Genomic DNA, 10961 nt, shown 5'->3' with positions numbered 1-10961 from the left:
AAATTATAAAATATAAAACTGAGAATATAAGGCCCAACTCCTGATTATAATCCCAATTAATTAACCTGCCCTGAGTTGGCCCAGGATTGCATTGTCCACACCTATCAATAATAAATAAGAAGGACTTAAGCATTAGATGTTTAATTCATAGAAAATCTATTGTCAGTAGGAATAAATTCAGCCAAATTCCGATACCAACTGGATTATCTTGACTTGAAATTGACATGCACCACCATCCTAAGGCAATGATGACACAGCACCTTTGTCTTTGTGTTCTCTGATGACGGACCACATGCTTAGGTGCCCCGTACCAGCCTGTGCTCTGGACTTCCTGCTTCTGCTGAATTTACTCCATTGAAAGACCTCCACAACCACGTGGAGGATGCCACTCCTCTTCCTCACCAGAGCACCTTACTTTCAGTGCATCACCCTGGTACTTTCACTCTTACTATTTGAGGCAAATGGCTGTGTTTTTTTTTACTGCAAGTTTGTACCACTAAAGATGGTTTAAACTGGTAGTGCCAGAAACAAATTTGAGCACTGCACATCCTTCTTAGAAGTTCTCAGCTAACACCCCATAGGGAATCTCTCAATGGCAGCTCATCCTCACTGGTCTCAGCTTTGCACGATGCTGTTCCACATGTTCTCCACTATCTGATCTTTTCCCTAGGTATGGTATTCCCTACCTCCTTTTGACTTCTTATGCAGAACAGTTTAATTATCTCTATATTTCTCTGTCCATGATTTCAGAGCCTCATTAAACTCCATCAAAAAATCTTCTTAAATAGACTATTTCGTACCTAAGATGAATTCCAGGACCAGCTTTTAAAATCATTTTTCTTAAACTGGCTACATTCGATTTTGAAGTTTATGAGACAGAAGTTCCATATCACCTAAGTTGATCAGAGAGGCAGGGCAGCAAAGCCATACATAGTGATTGAAGTTACAAATATTGTTACCTGTCTGTGATCTGAAAGCTCAACTGGCATCAAATAATTTCAGGCATTATGTCTTATTTCAAAGATGTTTTACGAGAGAATGAAACAATTGCCTAAGCCAATGCTTCAGGTTACATGCTTTTATTTTGTATCTATATTGTTTTTCTGGTTAGCTACGTAATTTATACTCATTACTAAAACTGTAACATTAAATATGAACATAAATAGTAAATTTTTAATTATTAGACTTTAGACTTTTTAAAAGAAAATCATTATAAGATAACCATGAGTATGTGTGAATGTAAGAGAACACTTTTTTAATGGTGCTAAAATCTATTTTTCAAAATAGTGCAAAATGTCCATGAGCAGCAAGTAATTCTCACTTTTCAACAAAAAGGAAAAATATAAAATGACAAATATGTAATAAGTAAGTCTACTTGTTCCATAGTCTACTCTCCCTTCATGCCAATGATGGATGCAATGGTGACTGAACAAAGCCAATGTTCTAATAAACTCTTCAGATTCCATTCTGCCAAATACCGTTTACAATAAAGTAGGGTACTGTATCTGTATTTTTGAGAAAATAAAAGCTATCCTTTGGTTGTTTTTATTTGCAGATCACATCTGCTTGAGTTTTAAGGTAATTATTTTTTTCAATTACCACTAAGAAAACATACAAAATAAATGACCATCTACTAAAATGGAATAAGACATACAGGAAAATGAAAAGGGTAATATCAAAACATAGGTATCCTAGCTAGCGTTGGATATATCTGGGGCTTTCTTTGTACTAAGAAATAGAAAAAGTTAGGTAATAGCAAACCTCTATAGAAAATAATTCATAGTAATAAAATCATAAATGCAACAATAGAAAAGGAATATTAAAACAACAGTCTGAGGGAGGCAAACATAACTGCAAAAAGAAATTATTTTATTTAGTCACTATAGTTAATTCAAGTAAATTGAAGAAAATTGCAAATTTAGACATTCATTCATTCAATAAATATATCAAAGAAATAATGTTCATAGTCTTCCAATTGGGGCATCATAAAGGTGTATATCTTGAGTTTTATGGGTTCAAAATATATTTAAACAAAATCACATCAAACAGCCTTGTGTCTCGAAATACGCATTAAATACATGCCACACTTTTCAGAAAAAGCATTGGAAATAGTAAACTGTATTTGTATATCAAAGTAATTTTATACACCGTAGGTCTGAAGCAAAGTCAACACATAAAAAAGAATTATCTCTTTAGATCAGAGCATAAAGATTGTATCTTTTGAATTTTGATTCTACATTAAAACTACAGTGATATAGCCTGTAATCCCAGCACTTTGGGAGGCTGAGGCGGGTGGATCACGAGGTCAAGAGATCGAGACCATCCTGGTCAACATGGTGAAACCCCGACTCTACTAAAAATACAAAAAATTAGCTGGGCATGGTGACACGTGCCTGTAATCCCAGCTACTCAGGAGGCTGAGGCAGGAGAATTGCCTGAACCCAGGAGGTGGAGGTTGCGGTTAACCGAGATTGCGCCATTGCACCCCAGCCTGGGTAACAAGAGCAAAACTACATCTCAAAAAAAAAAAAAATTAAAAAAAAAAAAACTACAGTGATATAAACATGAATTAGCAAGTACTGTTTTAAAGATAGTATTTACATATACCATGCAATGTTCTGCTGAAATTTTCTCCTTTTTGATTGTATGTCCAAAGAAGCACCATTCAAGGTGATTATTGTGTGTATTTAAGTGGTTTAAAGGATCAATATGTGACCGATAGTTTTTTTCCCAAATTGCCTGCATCTGTAGTCATAAAAATATGTAGATTCTCTTTTTCACAATCTGTACTGACTTGGTTGGAATGTGTCTTCTGACAGATTCATGTGTCTGTATCTGTGGTTTTACCACAATGCCACAATACAATTGAATTTCGTAAAATCCTAGTCTTTCCAAGTTACTCTGTGAGGCTGTGAGGCAGGAGCTCATCACACCTCCACAACGCAATGCTCATAAACGAATGGGAGAAGAGACTAGGCTCAAATCACAGAGAAGCAAACCAAGTTAGCTGCTCCTACCTGGGAAGAGTGAGTGCCTGTATCAATTGAGATTTCTTGTTGCAAGAAATAGATGCTAACTTTAACTGATTAAGCAAAGCGTGCGTGCATGCGTGCCTGTGTGCGTGCATGCGTGTGTGTGTCTCATTTGTTGAACAGTTTGGAAAACCAATCTGGAAGCTAAGCTATCAGAAGCTGGCCTGACCAGAAAACTAACTGCTACCCCTACTACCACTGACCCCAGCAGTACTTCTGCCTCAAGAACTCAATCCTGTTCAGGAGGCTGTTCCTAAAGGTCAGACACCCCAACAGTACCCCAGGGAAGTAAAATTAATTGTGGAAAGAGCCTTTTCCCCCACATTGCTCATTTGAGTCATGTGAGGCTCATCGGCAATGTCTAGATCACGTGACTATGCCCTGGTTAGCAAAGAGGCTCTATCTGCAGGAGGTGGGTAGGCCTCATCAGAAGGATGATGCCCCAGACTTGGCAGAGAGATGGTTTGGATTTGTGTCCCCACCCAAATCTCATGCCGAGCTGTAATCCCCAATGTTGGAAGACGGGCTTGGTGGTAGATAACTGGATCATGAGAACAGAATTCCCCATTGCTATTCTCATGGTAGTGAGTGAGATCTCAAGAGATCTGCTTATTTAAAAGTGTGCAGTACCTCCCCATTCTCTCTCTTCCTCCTCCTCCAGCCATCTAAGAGGAGCCTGCTTTCCCTTCCCCCATGAATGTAAGTTTCCTGAGGCCTCCACAGCCATGCTTCCTGTTGAGCCTGCCGAACAGTGGGCCAATTAAACCTCTTTTCTTTATAAATTACCCAGTCTCAGGTATTTGTTTACAGCAGTGCAAGAATGGACTAATATAGTGCTCAGGGGGAGATAAGAAACCAAAAGCATGACAAAGGCTTACTCAGCTTCAGAATAAGCTCATTTATTCAACTTCATTGATTGAGCAGCTACCATTGCCAGGCCCAGTCGCTTTCCTTTTATTTCCATGTATGACACTGTATTGTCGTCCTTTATATGCCTCTCTCAGCAATTCAGCCCTGTCACCATTGTCTCCCAGTGACTTGAAAATTTCTCAAAGGCTGGAACATTTAATTGGCATATCTGAGACAAACTCAACAAATATTTATGAATGAATAAATGAATGATAAAGGCATAAAATACGGCATAAGTAAAAGGGTGCAAGAAAGGCAGGAAAGTGCACCATAGAAGATGTGGCGTTCTAGCTTAGCTTCAAAGAAAAAGAAAGAAAGGAAGAGAAGAGTACTCTAGCCAAAGGGAACCGTGTAAGCAAAGGCCTGAGAGAAGGGGAGTAGTGGGCATTTTGAAGAAGTCAGCACTTGATTTGAATTACTTGGCATATAGCAATGGTTCCTCATCTCATGGAGAATACAGGAGAGTGGGGTGGCAAGCTTGACACTGATGACTTCCCAGGTAATTCTGAGGAGTATTCCTGGGTAAGAAACATTATTTGTAAAGGGTACAGGGAGGATAGACGATATAAAAAGGAAGAGAGGAAGGAGCAAGCAAAGTCATGAAGAAGTTCATTTTGGGGGTCCTCCTACCCCCTTGGTGCCCTCACTTCTCTCCTTCGTTGGCCTCACTACCTTGCTCTTATTCCTGTGTCCTGCTCACAAAGGCGCCTGCTGATAGGGCAGTTACAGCAGTCCTCCTGAGAGGGACCTCCTTTCTTGGCCTTCCATTTAGTTATTTTTGTTGGTATACATTTGACAGGCCCCCACAGGCAAGCCAGTGTGCTAGCTACAGATGCCCAGATGAAGTCATCCCACCCTCAAGTATCTGACAATCTATAGCACTTGCATTTTAATATATAAGTGTATACATCACACACCTTTAAGAACTAAAAGAATTGCCAACGGCACCAAAATAGGGAGCTATCTTGAAGCAAATAGGCTTGCCCTAAATTCTTAAAACACCCCCACTTAAAAGTCTGTCCATTCTAAAATTGTTCCTGCCAACTTCCAATTCCCTGCATGTTGAAATATGTAATATTCAAACAGCAAATTGCAGCTGGATGTGCTAAATTTGTCTATAGGGATCCATAGTTTTCAGAAGAGACTTTTTTAAATGAGAAGAAATGATGGAGAAAAGAGTATTTGAGTAATGGGGAAGAGAATTCCAGGCAACTGTCTTACCAGAAAATGAATTAATTTCTCCCTAAAAAGGCAGAACTCCCCCTATTCCATCTCATTGCAAGCATTTTGTGAAGGGCACTGGTGCAGTTGACATGCTGCAGCACACTTCAAAAGGAATAAATACACATGATGCCCACATCTGGAAAAAGAGTAGCCCCTGATCTTGCTGACCAAAGCCTCCTGGAGGGGAAAAGACATCAGAAGGAAGAGGGGAATGTAAGGGGAAGATTGATTGGCTCTGCAAGACTGAAGCCTCAGCTCAGCTGTGGTATCCTCCAGGCGAGCACACTGCTGGTCTGTGCTAGGCTGAATAGTTTCTGTTCTTTGTTTTCAGCTGCCTTTGATCATACAGACTTAACCTGTCCCCTACCCACCGCTCTACCTGCATCTCTATCTACTCCACTCATACACTTTATGCTCTAATAACACCTAATCTCTACCATGGCCTTCCTGTCCCCCACCCCCCACACACCATATCAGATATTTTCATCTGCTGCTTCTCCCACTTATGCATCCTTCAACGCTGGGCTTAAGAGTGATTTTGCCCTGGGAGCCCTCTCTGCCTTTTCTTTGTCAATGCTGTCATGTCTTCCCAGGTATATCCTCAGTAAGTCAGTCAATTTCACACCCTCTAAGCCCTTGAAATCCAAACCCCTGCTTACTCATCTTTGAATCCTCAAGACAGGGTGGTGACTGGCAGAGAGTAGGTGTTCAGTATTTGTTAAACTGAATGGAATGCATCCTATCTGCATATTTAACATCCTGGGCACAGAATTTAAGGGAGAACTAAAGAGGGTTCCTGTCCTCCCTAGACAGACTTGACAGTCAGAACCCCAAGAGAAGCTGGAATGAGCAATGGCAATAGCCCAGAAAAGGAGAACATATATCTGAAGGCAAGAAAAGAATTCATCAAAATGGGACTGCGTGAGGGCCTGTAATCCCAGCACTTTGGGAGGCTGGGGCGGGTGGTTTGCTTGAGCTCAAGAGTTCAAGATCAGCCTGGGCAACATGGTGAAACTCAGTCTCTACAAAAAATACAAAAATTAGCTCAGTGTGGTGGTGCTCGCCTGTGGTCCCAGCTACTTGAGAGACTGAGGTGGGAGGATCGCTTGAGCTCAGGAGGTGGAAGGTGCAGTGAGCCAAGATCGCGTCACTGCACTCCAGCCCGGGTGACAGAGGGAGACCCTGTCTCAAAAAATAAAAGGAAGTGTCTGGGAAGTCTTAGGATTGAACTTTGAAAAGCTCTTGTTACGTGACGAAGTTTTTTTCTTTTTTCTTTTTTTTTTTTTTAGATGGAGTCTCGCTCTGTAGCCAAGGCTGGAGTGCAATGGCGCGATGGCGGCTCACCGCAATCTCTCCCTCCCGGGTTCAAGCAATTCTCTGCTTCAGCCTCCCGAGTAGCTGGGATCACAGGCGTCCACCACCTCGCCCGGCTAATTTGTAATTTTAGTAGAGACAGGGTTTCACTACCTTGGTCTTGAACTCCTGACCTCGTGATCCACCCACCTTGGCCTCCTGAAGTACTGGGATTAAGGACATGAACCACCGTGCCCTGCCCCATGGAGAATTGTTACTGCAAGGTCCCAGGATAGCATGAGCTGGGGTGGGAGGGTGTGGGAGTGTGGGGAAAGGTGAGGGAGTATCAGTTATTCCCTTAGCATCCCATTGCGAAGCACGTGAGAGCCCCTTGTCAGAGACATACATGCATTTATAATTTCTGTATAACTGATTCAATATACAGCTACGGGGCTAATTTCATGCTGTTTATCTTGTAACGTGGATTTTGTCTATGCTTCCCAAGTAATATTTTCATTTTAAAATTCAGAGTTTAGAAAAATGCCTTCAAATATTGTTAGGAGAACTATTCAAATCAGATGCCCAAAACTAGATGGCACATGCATTCATCTATGGTTGGATGGTTACCGAAGTAGTGCAAGAAATTTGAGCTGTTTCAGAACGCAGACATTTGTTAGAAACAGAAACTTCTGCTTTCGGTCCTAGAGATTCACAGGTTTGGCCTGATTCTTGGTGAAAACAGAGCAGGGCTCCTTCTGAGAGGAGGGAGTTGGGAGGAATGGAGGAAAAGGCATTATGTTAGGTAGGGAGAAACCTAGGCTCCAGCCTCAGTGTGCTGCCAACTCACTGTCTCTTGACCTCTCTGGGCATTAATTTCCTCAGTCTACAGAATAAGGCAACTGGACTGAATCATCGATTCCAACCCTTCCACCTGTGATTCTAAACCATTCCGGTGCCTGATCAAGGAGGGGTCAGACGGCCAACCAGGGAGACCCACAGGGGCCACAGCTGGCTGAGGAGACTCTACTTCCCCGATCGCCTTTGGCACCACCCGCCCCTGCGCGCCGCCTCCGAGAGCGCGGGAGCGAGCCGCGCGCGCCCGAGGCCACGTGACCCAAAGCAGCGGGGGCGCGCCCGAGCCGCCATGTCGGTGGCGCCTGGGGAGCCGGGGTCCGGGCCTGAGGCCGGCGCCCGGTTCTTCTGCACCGCGGGCCGCGGCCTGGAGCCGTTCCTGATGCGGGAGGTGAGGGCGCGGCTAGCAGCCACGCAGGTGAGTCGGCCTCGGTTCCCGCCCGGGAGGGTAGGCGGCCCTGTCCCTGCCCCGTTTCCCTTCCAAGGCCAAGTTCGCGAACGCGGGAAAGCGACGCCAGCGCCCTTCTGGGCCTCACGCGACGGCCGCCGCCCCCCGAGGTTGATTGGCAGGCGCCTCCGCCACTGCCGAGAGGAGCCACCACGCCTTTCTTTCTCTGCGTTACAAATCCAGTTGCTCACCTCCCCCTGAGCTCAAGTTTTTGAAAGAGAGGTGTTGAGACAAGTTATTTCCTGGTTTCTTTAAAGTACTTAGTAGTGCCTGTAGTTAGAACCCTTCGCTCTTTAAATGCAGACGTAAGGCTCCAAGTTCATACCTGACTTTTTCTTAGTTTCTTGACAGAGATTGTATTTTACTTCATAGGATTCTTGTGAGGATTAAATGATACAGCGTATGCAAAGTACACTTTAAACACGCAGTAAATAGTAGCCAGAAAAATAATATACTCTTGCGTGCCTCATAGTTATCTGTCGTTTCCATGAAATGAACAAGGTTTTAAGCGTGGGTAGGTTTTAGAACGTTGAAAGCTGGTTTCTTGAAAGTGGAGGATGAAGATATAATAGAAAAGGTATCTTGATGGGATATATGTGACAGTGAGTGATGTCCTCTTGGAAAAGGAGAGATTGCTAAATGAAATTAACCCCTCCACCCTGGCAGCTCCTACAGTATGGGAAGCCCACGAAAGGAATTTCTGCAGTAAAGGGTTGGAGTGATGGAGAATTATGTTAGCTTTATTAGACTACCTGCCACTTGTGTTTTGGGTCATACAATTTAATAGAATATTGGATGTAGCTAATCTAAAAAAGCAACAATATATAACTGCTGACGTTTATTAAACATTTAATATGTGTCAGGCACATGTTCTTAGATCCTTACACTATATTTATTTGCGTACTTTTCACAACAGCCCTACAGGGTAGGTGTTCCACATTTAACAGATGAAGAAAATGAAGCACGGAGAAGTCCAATAATTTATTCAAGTTATGCAACTAGAAAATGGCAAAGATGGGATTGAAACCCAAGCTGTGAATTCAAGCACGAGTATATAATCACGTTCAAACCAGGCCACTATATGACATAATACTGCACTGGCTTGTTTTTTTAAATGTTGACTTAGAGTGCTTGGTATGAGAGACAGATGATTTGGCCCAGTTGAATATGTAGGATTATTAGAAAAAGGAAAGACTTTATCTGGTTGTTCTCCATCTTCTCTACAGATGGGGAAACTTTATTACTAGGAAGAAAATTCAATTAAATACGGGAAAACTTTTTGACAGAGTAATTAAATGCTAGTAGATTTGGGAATTTCCATATTCTGCTCTTGTATGTTTTAAGGATAGATAGGTCTGGATATGGGGTCTGAACAAATAATCTCTGAAATTCCACCCCGGTGGCTCTAATACCAAGTGAACTCTCAAAGTTAATCCTGAAATAACAGTGATGACAACTAACATTTATTAACCACTTAAAGGTTAGACAAGTTGTGTGCATGTTATGATTTAATCCTCAAAAGACTCCTATGTGATAGGTCACTTTTACCTCAATTTTACAAAAAGAAAATTGGGACTTGTATCTGAGCCTCTCTGGCTTTAAAGCCTATGTGCTTTATCACTAAGCTAAATTACTGTGGGAATCTGCCCTGGAACATTGCATGGAGTTTATTTCTGTAACACCATGGTAGAGTATGCATGGGCTTTAGAACCAAAGACCTGTGTGTAGATCTTATATCTTCTTTTAGTAGATTTGTAACCTGGCAAATTACTCAAATTTCTGAGCTTCAGTTTTCTTGAATGTAAAATAGAGATGATGATAGCTACTTAAAAGGATTAATGCAATCCCTGAAATAAGGATAGGTAGCACTGGTAGCATGGTGCCTAATAAATAGTTGGTGTTCAATAAATTTTAGTTCCCATACAATGAGTTGTACAGAAATACTTAAAACATTCTTTCAATGACAAGACAGTGTTAGAAACATAGGATTACATCAAGGAAATTAATATTCTTAAATCTAAATTTACAAAACAGATTAATTCAAGAATGGTTTAAGAAAGTAATCACTCTATTTTAATCAGCATTTTTTCAATTTTCACGAACATAAGAATCACTGGGGAAGCTTGTTGAAAATGAGTATTTCTGGGTGCCAACCCCAAAAGATTTTCTTTTAGTAGGGCAACTGATAAGCCCAGGTGCTACCATTTTAACATGAAAATGTGCTCCCCTCCCAGATGACTCCAACACACAGCTTGCAATGGAAAATTTCCTGTGTATTCTTTTTAGCTTTTTATCATGGAGAATTTCAAAAATATACAAAAGTAAACAAAATAGTATGCTGAATCCAGCCAGGCTCTGTGACTCACACCTGTAATCCCAGCAGTTTGGGAGGCCAAGGCAGGCAGATTACCTGAGGTTAGGAGTTCGAGACCAGCCTGACCAACATGGTGAAACCCTGTCACTACTAAAATTACAAAAAGTTAGCCAGGCATGGTGGCGCATACCTGTAGTCTGGCTACTTGGGAGGCTGAGGCAGGAGAATTGCTTGAACTCGGTAGGTTGCAGTGAGCCAAGGTGGCGCCGCTGCACTCCAGCCTGGACAACAGAGCGAGACTCTGTCTCAAAAAAAAAAAAAAAAAAGCATATATATAGTATGCTGAGTCTCCATGGTGTAATTTAGCATGTTCCTCTATCTTCTATATTTCCTGTAAGTTGGAATCCTGTTAGTTGTATCTAGAGCTTGGTCATATTTGGATTTGATGTTTCCCTCCACCTCTGGTTGTATGGCAGATTTCTTCATAAGTTCCTGTATATTGTTAAATATCTAATTTACATATCTACAAACACATACATCACTTAGACTACTTTGAATAAATTAATATATTGAGAAAAATTAAGCTTTACTTTATAATGATGTTTAATATATTAAGTACTGCTATTTATTATAAGACTAATAGTAGGAACAGTTATTTTAAGATAAAATTGAATGTTGTAGAGATGTCTCTAATGTCAGTTCACCAGAAAAGTCCCGTCAGTTGACTCAATGATCTTTATAAACTCTCATATCAAACACTATTAACACAAGTCCTGAATAGGCCACATAAATTTTTGTCTTTTAATGATGTCATGATGGTCGAGGGTAGTGAGGTAGAGTTAAGCAGAAAGACAAATTACTTCATAGTTACTTTTGTTTAATGGAATAA

The 10961-nt window shown here is 41.4% G+C and overlaps 1 protein-coding gene across 8 annotated transcripts in view; it reads left to right on the top strand.

The window, feature by feature from the left end:
• The first annotated feature begins 7565 nt into the window (after nt 1-7565).
• THUMPD2 (THUMP domain containing 2) overlaps nt 7566-10961 on the top strand; it is a 47275-nt gene continuing 43879 nt past the window's right edge. For 4 of the 8 annotated variants that reach the window (XM_032239398.1, XM_032239396.1, XM_032239404.1 and 1 more), the window contains exon 1: nt 7572-7728. In XM_032239398.1, coding sequence (XP_032095289.1) covers nt 7603-7728 — 126 coding nt within the window. In that variant the 5' untranslated portion in view covers nt 7572-7602. Of the gene's footprint in view, nt 7729-10961 lie in introns of all 8 variants that reach the window. The other 4 variants (XR_004257223.1, XM_032239400.1, XM_032239402.1 and 1 more) reach the window with 2 other exon arrangements.

This window comes from Sapajus apella, unplaced genomic scaffold (assembly GCF_009761245.1).
Source record: "Sapajus apella isolate SASKATOON/1434 unplaced genomic scaffold, GSC_monkey_1.0 scaffold44, whole genome shotgun sequence".
NCBI lineage: Eukaryota > Metazoa > Chordata > Mammalia > Primates > Cebidae > Sapajus > Sapajus apella.
The sequence above is the reverse complement of the archived record's forward strand: the minus strand, read 5'-3'. Positions and strand labels throughout refer to the sequence as shown.